This window comes from Macaca fascicularis, chromosome 5 (assembly GCF_037993035.2).
Source record: "Macaca fascicularis isolate 582-1 chromosome 5, T2T-MFA8v1.1".
Classification (NCBI taxonomy): domain Eukaryota; kingdom Metazoa; phylum Chordata; class Mammalia; order Primates; family Cercopithecidae; genus Macaca; species Macaca fascicularis.
Genome location: NC_088379.1, coordinates 22,943,064 through 22,955,344, shown reverse-complemented (window position 1 = coordinate 22,955,344; position 12,281 = coordinate 22,943,064). Strand labels below are relative to the sequence as shown.

Genomic DNA, 12,281 nt, shown 5'->3' with positions numbered 1-12,281 from the left:
TTTCTTCCTAGAGGGCCCTTAGAGAATAAGGTGTTACAGTCACACAGACCTTTATTTAGGTCGGAAGAATTGCATTGCGTAAGGAGAACCCAAGGTTGACACCCACCGTGGGAAATGCTGTTTGATAGCCACAGAGCTCCACTGTGGAAATACCCGTTGGCCTGTTTTCTCCCTTTCCTTCCGCCTCTGCTGCCAGCTCCAAGGCTGAGCTTAGTTTGTGTAGCTGTAGATCACTATCTAATTGGTGACCTGCTCTTTCTTCCTCCCCACTCTGCATTTTCTTTTCTTTTTTTCCCAACTCGGATGGAGCTAAGAAGTATATCGTTTTGTAAAATAGTAATTTCAAACAACTAGAAAGCAGTATCAGAGCTGAGTCTTTGAAAGGTTATCTGGCAATGTCAGTGCGGTGACTAATGTGTTTCTATACCCTGTCACCTGTGAACAGACATGTGTGAGTGGGCCAGTGTGCTTCATCTGCGGTGACTTTGATTTATTTGCTCTGTAAATTGGGACCAAAGCAATAATGGGAAGTGACATTAATTGTTTAACAGAGTCCTCTCTGTCACATCCATTGCCTTCTCCGGGGTGTGTGATTGTTGAAACTCATGCTAAACTAATTGAAATTGCCACAGTGAGGGGCAATATCCACTCAACATTACATAAACACAAAGTGTCATCAGCAAATATCAAGTTTTCTTCTCAGTTTCCTATGATTAAAGAAAACACAGATAATTTGAAACAATAACATTTGTTTCCTTTCTTAATTCACTAACAAATTTACTTAAATAAATGTCTTGGAGCACCTCTCTGAGTCACCCACATACAGAGATAATAACAATAGTATTGAATAATCATTTGTAATGGATACAGACTGTAAATAATCATTACAGTCCTATGATAGATACTGGCTGAATAGTAGCCCTTACTACCCACATACTCCAATGCGCGCGCGCACACACACACACACACACACACACACACACGCCGCCATGCTAATCTCCCATCTTACAAATCCTTCCCTCTCATTGTGTTTCCAGTAGAGAGGGGAATTAAAATAGTTGGTGGTTTAATCAGATCTTATAAATTAATTATGACATTATCAAGCTCCAATACTTTTGCCATTGTATTTGTTATACATTCTCCCAGACTTATTAAAGACATTGGAGAAAACTGGTTGGTTTAAGTGTTCTTTGTCATTTTAACTTGATTGGAATTATTGTAGTTTGTTTACATTAGGGATAGAGCTAAGGCGCTATTGTATTATGTGATTGAAAGCAAATAACGGCTGGTAGTATTGCTGGAAAGCCAAACACAAAATTTAAATCATTGTAAACAACATTATCCATTTATTGGTAAATATTCTTAACTCTTTTTCTGGAACTATTTTTGGACATCAATGAAATAAGCCTTTTTTGAAAAACGGGATACTTGGAAAAATGTCCAATTTATTGAAAGTGTGTATATGTGTCTGTGTGTGCATGTGTATTTGATATATTTTCTAAAACTATTAGATAATGTGGAGATAGTTATAATAATGTAAATCTCATGACTTTGAGATGATTTTTAAAATACATATATTTCATTTAAATATAATTGTACTCAGAACAGTTAAATAATCTCAATTTAATTTTTGTATGTGGGGGAATCAAAGAAAGGAGTTACTGAAATCTGTGGATACCAGATTATGATCCTGGGCAGAAAATAAGGAATATTATTTCAGTCTATTTAATATTAGAATTACATATACAGGGTCCTTTCAAAGGCATATTGAAAGAAGGTAGATTGAAGAATCTACTCGAGGGCCTGAGGGTATTCAATACCCTGAGCACTTGAGGGTATTCAATAAGTTTTAGTTATTGACTTGTGCAATTTGGATTTTAACTATTGGTCAGTTTATGGAAGTAGGTGTCACCATTTTGAAGTTAACAGTTACCCTTTCTGATTAGGATTTTCCTCCTGAATTAGAGGTTTGGGTTTTTTTGAGACAGAGTCTCCCTCTGTCACCCACGCTGGAGTGCAGTGGCGTGATCTTGGCTCACTGCAACCTCAGCCTCCTGGGTTCAAGCAATTCTCTTGCCTCAGCCTCCCGAGTAGCTGGGATTACAGGTATGTGCCACCACACCTGGCTAATTTTTATATTTTTAATAGAGATGAGGTTTCACCACATTGGCCAGGCTGGTTTTGAACTCCTGGCCTCAAGTGATCTTCCTGCCTTGGCCTCCCAAAGTGCTAGGATTACAGGCATGAGCCACCGTGCCCAGCACCTGCATTAAAGTTTTAAACTTTATACACACCACATTGCACCCAAACTACTTGACTCACAGTCTCAAATCCACGGATGTGAGAGGGATGCATTATGCAAACTAAAAAATGCCAATTAAAGTCCCTGGGGAGTACAAATGGCTCTTCTTGGCCTCTTGAATCCAAAAGAAGTCCTTAGTTTTACTCCTGGATGGAGGCTGATCAGGAATGAAGGAAAACAATTTTTATGTGAAAATAGAATGTATACGTGATAAAGGCCTGCCTAATTTCTCTAGTAATACAATTTGATTTTCTGATTAGCTGTCTTATTCTGTGATTCTTGTAATTTTGTCAGGTCAATTAACTGGAGTTCAGTGCTAGAGAGAAAGGAAGCGTGGGCACTGCTAGCTTCATTAGATGTCAGCAGCTTAGGTGCATTTTGTAATAAAATCTGTGTGGGATAATTTAGCTCATATTGTTAATGTCATAGCGTACAGAACTTTAAAAAGAAGACTTTGGAAGCAGGTCAGATTGGACAAACAATGTGAAGTGCTAAAAGAAGGAAAAGAAAATGGTCCAGAAGATATTGTTGGCAATAAACACAGATCAATGAATTATTTAGCAAGTAATCATTGATTAGCTGTGCCATGTGCCCAGTGATGGTACTGGTTGTCCACGTGCATAGAATATAACACATTGCCTTGTTAACAAGGTACATGTTTGGAAGTCTTTGAACGTTTTTTACAGAGTACTGAAATAAATATTATATTTTATAATGAATTGTTTACAGGTTCTTCCCTTCCACAGTAGTGTTTATTGGAGGGGCAGACTTTTGTCTTGTTTCTCTTTGTATCTCTCATACTTCAGATGTCCCTGGCACAGAGTAGATGTTCAAAAATGTTTGTTAAGTGAATGATTGAAGATTAGCTTTCTAAGAGTGTGTTGGTGGGAATGAGTCAAAAACAAGGTAGGATATATTTGCAGGAGCCCCTATTAGAAATAATAGTGCACTGGAATAGTGCCCCGGCCACAAGAAATAAATGCATTTAGTAAACATTACAAAGTAAGACTTCATTCAGTGACTGATCAGAGAAAGAAGAGTCAAAATAGGTCCAGAGTTTGAGTCTGAAGAATTGTTACCCGAACTAAAGAAGTCAAAAGAAATAGCAGTTTTGTTGTGAAAGTTGTAGAGTTTGGGTTTTGGGGATGAGGGAGCTATTATGAAGTAGCAGTGTCCAGTAGGCAGTTCGAGATTTATGACTAAAGTTGGGAGAGATATCAGGGAGCAAAATAAATAAATGATTTTGGAGTGTTCAGTGATGAGATTATAATTGAAACCATGAAAGTGTATAGTTGCTCTCAGTATAGTTCCACTTTCTGGTGTCATTCAAATAGAGAGCTGTCTAGACAGTTTGGGCGGTATGCTGTATAGGAGATTCAAACACTATATCTGAAAATGAAATTGATGATGGTTAAAATTCTCTCAAGCTCCAAGATTCTCGCAATCTTTTCTTTTAGTCAGGGAAAGAAAACGTGAGCAAGTGGAAAACACTTCTATGACCAAGAAGAATTGTATGCAGCAGTTTTAGCGCTGACATAACAAATTGATAAACTGGGCAGCTCAACCATCAGAGATTAGTGCAGTAGAAGTATTCATTAATTGTGTCATTTGGACCAAAACATGAATTTGGAGTTTGAGAAAGATATGATGTTTGTGTTCTGGAATGGGCATTCTAGATTTCACATATGGTTCACTCATTTGGTCAAACATGTTGATGCATAGTGTTACCTGCCTCCCAGTGTCAACTCACATCTTCTGGTTTTTTCTGTTTCTGCAGAAGATAGATGAAGAGAATGAGGCAAACTTGCTAGCAGTCCTCACAGAGACACTGGACAGTCTCCCTGTGGATGAAGACGGATTGCCCTCATTTGATGCGCTGACAGATGGAGACGTGACCACTGACAATGAGGCTAGTCCTTCCTCCATGCCTGACGGCACCCCTCCACCCCAGGAGGCAGAAGAGCCGTCTCTAGTAAGAACCCTTCCTACTGTTTAGCAGGAATTGGAGTTGCCTCTGGCTACCCGCTGCATGGGTATGATGTAGTCACAATAAGGTTTGGATTTTTTCATTTAGAATGATGCCAAAGCAATCCCCAAGCACACTCAGAGTTGCAAATTGTGCGATTCTCTGTTTAAAAATGTTGATAATACACATCTTCATGTAATCTTATTGCAATTGTTTTCTTTACTATCTTTTCCTGTTATGTGTATTTTTCTTAGTATTATTTATGTTCATGATGAAAACTTAGAAAATGTTGACAACTAAAAAGAAAAAACTAAAAATTTCACCTGTGATTTCAAATAACCTCTCATATAAAAATGATTGCAATATTCTTTTAAGATATATCATGAACATATTGGTTCAAATTCAAATATATGCATAATTTGTAATGGTTGCATAGTGTTTTATTGTATGGAAATATTATAATTTATTTTGCAATCTTTTATGGGTGGATATTTAGTTTTTTCTTCTATTTTTTACTATTTTAAATTGTATAATAATAGACATATTTGCATTTTTATTCCTATACATACAATCCTAGAGTTAGAATTGGTAGATCAACAAATATGCAATGTTTTAAGACTTTGGATCCGTATTTCTTATGAAGACTGAAAAACTATAGCATGTTTGCCACCCAAGTTACTTAAATTTATGGTAGACAATGAAGACTGAATTTGTTGGCAATGAAGAGAGAATTTTCCTTTCAATGCAGTGCTTGACCAGAGTTTTATTAGTTCTAAGAGACAGTTTACTTTCTCATCTGTGGTAGCCATTTGTCATTTGCTGTAAGTCTGATATAAGGTCATGCTGTGTAAATTATGGGATGCCATGATCCTCCAGACTCTAATAGTGTGTTTCACATGCCATTTGGAGGTTGTTACTCTCCTATCACTAAGTTTTTAAATGTTAAAAATACTCTATGCAAATACATGGAGGCCATACTTAGAGTCCATTGGATTTTGAGGTTTCTGACATAGAGAATATCTCATAAGTAATTGTTATTTATTCTCCAATTTCTCCATTTGTTAGTGTCATTGGCTTTGCTCCCTAGTACCCTGATTCCTTTCCATTGATATCAGATTGTTTTCATCTATTCAGTTTGTTCATTTGGGAAGAGTAGCTGACTCAGAGACATACTGTATGTCAGGACAAGGAAGTCCTTGAGGGTCATCCAGTGAAATGAAGAAACAGAGGTCAGGAGACAGCAAATGCTTTGCCTGTGTCAGCACCCACGTCTCCTGATCCACAGGCCAGGACTCTACTTACAAATCCTTTTTTTCTTTTCTAGAATCAGTGATAGTCATTCTTTTATTTCAGGCATTCTTTGAATCAGTAATTTCATATACTAGGTTATGAAACATGGTTCAAAGCATCATAAAATCTTTCATTTGTTGCCAGTTGACTTATTTGGGTTTTTGAAAAGAAAATGTGTATCTATTCTCCCCCACCCCCCACACTACACTCCCATGTCTTCATTCAGCAAGGCAGCTTTTCTCACCTAGGAGTGATTTGGAAACTATTTTTGAAAGATGTTTTTTGCATTATTTGTTAAAAAAATATGTAGATCACACCAAGTCCAATTTATTCAGTAATCCCTTATGGCTGGAAAATTTGAGATTTTCCTTCTATTTTTCACTATTATTACTTGTATAATAATTGGCATATTTGCATTTTTGTTCTTATGCATACAATTCTAGAAATTGAATTGGAAGGAAAAAGGAAATATTTTCACAGTTGGTAGTATAATGTCAAACTTTTTTCTACTCTTTAAATATCATATTTCCTGTAGCACTATTGCGCTAAGGTGTGACATAAATAAAATGACAGAATTAACTTTTATAATTACAATAAATTACATTTAAAATTTCAATAACTTATTCCAATGCTTAAAAGATGCATAACTTTACTTGCTTTTCCCTTTTCCTGATAATGTTTCTAGCTTAAGAAGCTCTTACTGGCACCGGCCAACACTCAGCTAAGTTATAATGAATGCAGTGGTCTCAGTACCCAGAACCATGCAAATCACAATCACAGGATCAGAACAAACCCTGCAATTGTTAAGGTACAAATGTAAATTTTTTAATACGGGGGGAAGTACCAAAGGATTTTGGCTTGAAGTTGTAAAACAAATAAGTTCGTAGGTATTAATTCAGCTGGGACCCCGAAGCTGCCTCATAATGGTGAAATCCATGATGAATGGGATTCCGTAAACAGCGCTTGAGCTACTTTAAACTAGGCAGAGTTCATTTACGCATTGTCTTTGAGTGTTTGGAATGGAAGTGCCACTGTCTGTTAGTTCTTGCCCACTTTATTGTTACCTGCAGCATTGTGGGCTACAGTAAAATCTGCTGATAAGCTGGTATTATCTATGAGTGGCTTTAAGATGCAGGATTGCTGTTTTGCTAGCTGTCTAACCTGAGGAAGATTGCATTTGGAATCACCACAAAACATCTATCTCTGCCATTAATTGGATGGAATGCTGGCAATGCCATAATTCGGCTAGCGGGCTGTATTAAACATTGTTTGTCTTGCCATTCACTGTGAGTGAAAACGGAGCATTAAGGGGTACTTAAGAGAGTTGTGAGTACTGGGCGTCAGCAATCAGTGGCAAATTAAGGTTTAAACCAGCTTATTTTTTTTGTATTCACAGTAAAGGCGCTGTAGGGTCTTGTTAGTTACATGTTGCTGAGTAGGAACATTGAAATGTAGGAGAAATAAAACAAAAAGCTGCATAAATGTCATTTAGGAATTTTAAATGTAATTTTCTTCCCTTGTTCTGCAAACAATTATTCACAGCTCATAGATCTAGTACACTTAGACTGAACACTTCATTGAAAAATCCCATCTCTTCAGAAAACCTATATCCATTCTGATAAGGTTCAGTTCACTAATTTTAGTTTTCTTTATGCCTTGTTTTTAAGACTGAGAATTCATGGAGCAATAAAGCGAAGAGTATTTGTCAACAGCAAAAGCCACAAAGACGTCCCTGCTCGGAGCTTCTCAAATATCTGACCACAAACGATGACCCTCCTCACACCAAACCCACAGAGAACAGAAACAGCAGCAGAGACAAATGCACCTCCAAAAAGAAGTCCCACACACAATCGCAGTCTCAACATTTACAAGGTAGGCTGGGGACCAAAACGAGCTGTTGGTGAGGGCACTGGAAGCAAAGAAAGCACACGTAAGGTCGGAGAACACACCAACTTCTTGCTTCCATCCCATCGGTGTCACTCTGTGGAAAGAGAATTCAGCACTTATTATAGAGCGGGGGAAGAAACCTTTCTTTGGACACAGGTTAAACATATTCTATTCAGCTGCTAGGCCGTCTAATTCACAAGCACTGAAAGACTCCTGAAATGTTAGCTAGGTGGGGAGGAATTGCAACATCAGATGAGGTTTATATGAATCTCTGAATTGCTGAGATAATTGAGGTTATGAACAAGCTTGGCTAACCAATTCATTATAGAGCTTTTATTTTTTCCCTTCCAGTAATGGAAAAAATGAGGCATCAGTGATTTGTTATATACACCTTAAGAAGTGGTAAATAGTGTTTATGCAGCCTGTCTTGATTACTAAGTACATTCCTTTTCTAATTCTTTTTCTTCTTTCTTCTTCTCTCCTCCTCCTCCTCCTCTTCTTCTCTTCCTCTCCTCCTCCTCCTCCTTCTTCCTTCTTCTTCTTTTTTCTCCTTCTTTCTCCTTCTCCTTCACCTCCTGCTCCTCCCCTTCCTCTTCTTCTTTCTCTTCCACTCCTTCTCCTCCTACTCTTCTACAACCACACGCTATGCTCGTGGATTTTATTCTGTAAATAAAGATTGGAAAATTCCTGATTGTTTTCTTTCAATTTAAGAAAGTGCCTAGATTCAACTAAACATCTGGGTTGATTTTTATTATCACCATATATTGCTAGAGGAGGCTGATGTTTCTGAGGCAGATCCTGGTGATTTGGGGAAAACCTGTCTTGGCAGAGATACAATTTTCTGTCTTTTAGGCTCCTCCTTCTCAAAACGTTGTAGTCGTAGAAGCCCAAAGACCCCTTGAAATGGGCAGTTGATTTAAAACATGCCAGCTTCTACTTTAACCTTGTTGGTAGAAGTAGACATATTATAACATACCAATTGTAAGCATACACCTCTTTTTGTTTCACTTTCATTTTCCCAACTTTTCCTTTTAACTGCAGAGTGGTAGGCAGTGATCTCTGCTTGGAACCATGATTAATTCGTGTAGGTATGCTGTCATTGCTACTGATTCAATACGGATTTTTTTCCCAGTGTTTTGAATTTTCTTTCCTCCTCTCTACCTCGGTATTAGCCCAGGATTTTCGGGAGCCTTCCTTTAATATTTTAAATTGACTTTCCATGAGGCTTTCCCTGGTAGATATCTCAAATCCACTACCCATCACTTTCTGTCAGTTTGGGAAAATATATTTAGTGAAATGGACTGCATTCTCATTGCTCCAGCTGGATCTTCCTCATAAGCACTACAACAGTTTTTCCTGGAGCAGAACCATAGTGCCATAGGCCTCGTTGGTCATGAAGGCCTCAGGTGAGGGGAAGCAGATGAGCTCGCTCTAGTGAGTGAACAAATGAATTTACTGGGCTACTCCTCACCCTGTCCTGGTCATGCATGTATTTTCTGGGGCCAAATTTAAAGTCCTTGTAATATGTGACCCAGCCTGGCAGCACATGTTTTAAAGGTTTTTTTTTTTTTTTTCTGTTTTTATTTTTCTTTTAGTAAACTTTTACAAATCATGACAATGAAGAGTTAAATAGGCCTTTGGAGGAAATTTTCTTTAGATGAGACTGGCTGTATATGGTATATATCTGTGGCAAGGCACAAAAGACTCACCCCAGACCAAAGTCTGTTGACAAACAGACAAAATCCTTTAGTTATGAAAGGCCTAAAAGAAATGAAACATGGCTGACGAGTAAGAACTAATACATGCTCAACTTCAGTAATTATTTGAATTATTATTTAAAATCAAAATGTGGAAAATATGTGAACAATTAGAGATAACTAGGAGGATCGGTTGAAATTACCTTTCTTAAGGTGTTGTAATTTTTTTCTCACTGAACTTCGTGTATGCCTTCCATAAAATATTTTGGAGGCAGGTTCTTTTCATTTCCTTAGCATGATCGTCTAGCCATGGTTGTGTGTTGATGTCTCATTTGTCCATTTATTCATGCATTCATCCAAATACCACAATCTACATGAAAAAGACACATTCCTGACTTCAAGGATCCTACTAGTCTCTGGTCTACCAGTCACTGGAACAGGGTGAATTAAACTCTCAATAAATCAAATCAATACTCCTCTAATGGTAGCATTAGAGAGTTTGGGTTTATTCAGGGATCAGATTCTGTATGTGGTTTGGGGACTGTCCCCTTCCTATGGCTCTCATTTCCTGTTTGCTTTTGGTCTCATTAACTATGACTGTTGCCATTTCCTCTCCTTTCATTGACTTTGGCCTTACCTGTACCCAACAATCAGAATCTGAGAATCTTTCTTTGAGCATTTCAAATAGCCTATACTACCTCTTGAAAACCAGAATTTCAGTGACTGATTTTTAATGTACATTTATTATGTCACATAGCACATGGTTAATATCTGGTTATATTTTCTGTGGAATTTGTATGAATTATCCTAATTATTAGTTGAGTATCATAAAACTTGGTAAAGTTTCTTCATAAGTGGATTCTTTTTGAAAGACTTGTTATATTACACATACTCAAAAATTAATGTAAAATCAGCTCATTTACCTGTATAAATGAAAAACTGAATCAATCAGTGTATCTAATTTGTTGAAGATATCATGAGCTTCATATTTCTGGATGTACATTGAAAGATGATATACTATTCAACTGTGTAAATCTAAATCTATAAATTAAATATGTAAATACTATTTATCCAAGTAAAGTATCTAATTTCAGGTTATTTTGGACATGAATAATATTTTCACATTTCAAAAAATTAATTGCTGGGGCTGATTAATTTACTTTAAAGTCTGTTGAATGCAATTTCTTTTGACAATAGGAGAAAGGAAACAGAATCTTGGCCAACTCTGTGAGTAACTATTTTATGGCCCTGAAAATACCACTTAGTATTGTTGGGTCTCAGTTTCTTCAGCCATAAGATAAGAAACTATTCTAAACACCTTTTTGGTTTTGACACTATGATTTCCATTACATAAATAACTACCACTTGACCTTTTGAAAGTAATTATTTTAATGAGAAAAAATTGACATAAACCTACATACACATAAGCATATGCTTATAGATAAGCATAGATATACGTAATACATGAATGTATAGCCTAAGTATGCCTCTCATCATATTTGCCCCTCCTTCTGTTCAAAATACAAGATTGCCATGGAGAAGCAATTGAAATTTTGGGTGAGAAGATTCTTCACCCTTCATTATTGGGAAATGCCGCCTGTAGGAGGTAAGATTCAGGAAAGCATAAAAGGAGGTAGTTAGCATCTTTGCAAATCTATACACCTTTCAACTGATAAACATGGTATCTTACTTTAGTTGTCTCTCAGATTTACAGATCTGAACCCCTTCTAAACCATCTGGGTCAATGCCCACAATTTGCCATCATCTCTCAATTAATTTTCAGTGAGTGGAATAGTTACTGCATGAGCTTTGGCCTCATAGAAATAACCTATTATCAGGGCTAGATATAAAATTATACATTTTAGGAGTAAAATCAACTGAATATTCATAACGTTCTGTCGCCTTGTAGTTCCTCTGCTGCTTTCTTATCTAAACAAACCGTGTACTGTATTCCAAATTAAAACAGTAAACATTATTTCTCTCTGATGGTATGATGCAAATTTTGTATCTGTAACAGGGAGGGTTCATTTTTGGAAAAATTCTGTTTTCGTATGTGTTTTCGAATGGTAGTTTACTGATGCAAATGCTGTTTGGAATCTGTTTTAGCATAATGGACTTTTGTCTGACTTTGATTCAATATTCAGAGAATTCCTTAGTTTAGGCTTTCAGTTTTCTGGTTGTTTTTCCAACTTGACTGTTGTGGAAAGAAAAGAAATCTAAAAGACACTCAATATTACATAATTAGTTTTTTTTTTTTTCTTTAGCCAAACCAACAACTTTATCTCTTCCTCTGACCCCAGAGTCACCAAAGTAAGTATTAAGAAACGTAACCATTTTCAGAAAGGGAAGGGGGTTCTAATACATTTGGCTACAGCAACTCCATTTCAGTTTGTTTTTATAAATGTGCCATATCTTCCAGTGACCCCAAGGGTTCCCCATTTGAGAACAAGACTATTGAACGCACCTTAAGTGTGGAACTCTCTGGAACTGCAGGTAAGCCTTATATTTCACTTGGAACTTGTGTGTTTGTGTGTGTGTGTGTATGTGTGTGTGTGTGGTGTGTGTGTAATAAGATAATAGAGTGTACTATCTATGTGATTAATGAAATTAACAAAGAATACAAAATTGGATAAGAAGTTATCTGTAAATATTTCCAGTTGCTTATTTTCTAAAAAAAATAATAAAAAATACTGAAGCGCTTTAAAAACTTAGACTAACTGAAGAGCTCTTAGGCAAACTTCTGAGTTGGTTGCAAATGGTGCCTTTGCACTGAGTGCTTTAAGTTTAGGTACTTGAACCCACCAAAAAGTGAATCGTGGGATGTTTAAACAAGAAATTCTTTGGGTCTGACCATTGCTGATAAGATTAAAGGAACAGTACATTAAACAAGATGCTTTCAACCAGAACTATGGTGCCTACATCCACCGTGGTCATTGTTGCTACGTTTAATTTCACACTTTGAGTTTGCTAAATTACCTTCTTATGAAAGGCCTAATGCATGATTGCATGACTTGGTCAAGCAGTAGAGTAGTTAATTTCATGGTGTAGATAGATAGTATATGTGTGTGCAGACTTGCACATATGTACATATATACATATCTTTATAGGCATGCACACTTAGACACACAAATCCTTACTT

At 36.7% G+C, this 12,281-nt stretch overlaps 1 protein-coding gene across 6 annotated transcripts in view; it reads left to right on the top strand.

Moving 5' to 3' along the window:
• PPARGC1A (PPARG coactivator 1 alpha) overlaps positions 1-12,281 on the top strand; it is a 683,938-nt gene that overhangs the window by 639,739 nt on the left and 31,918 nt on the right. For all 6 annotated transcript variants that reach the window (XM_045393226.3, XM_015450215.3, XM_005554588.4 and 3 more), the window contains 5 exons: positions 4,080-4,274; positions 6,244-6,366; positions 7,226-7,430; positions 11,407-11,452; positions 11,562-11,635. In XM_045393226.3, the coding sequence (XP_045249161.2) occupies positions 4,080-4,274; positions 6,244-6,366; positions 7,226-7,430; positions 11,407-11,452; positions 11,562-11,635 (643 nt within the window). The remainder of the gene's footprint in view (positions 1-4,079; positions 4,275-6,243; positions 6,367-7,225; positions 7,431-11,406; positions 11,453-11,561; positions 11,636-12,281) is intronic.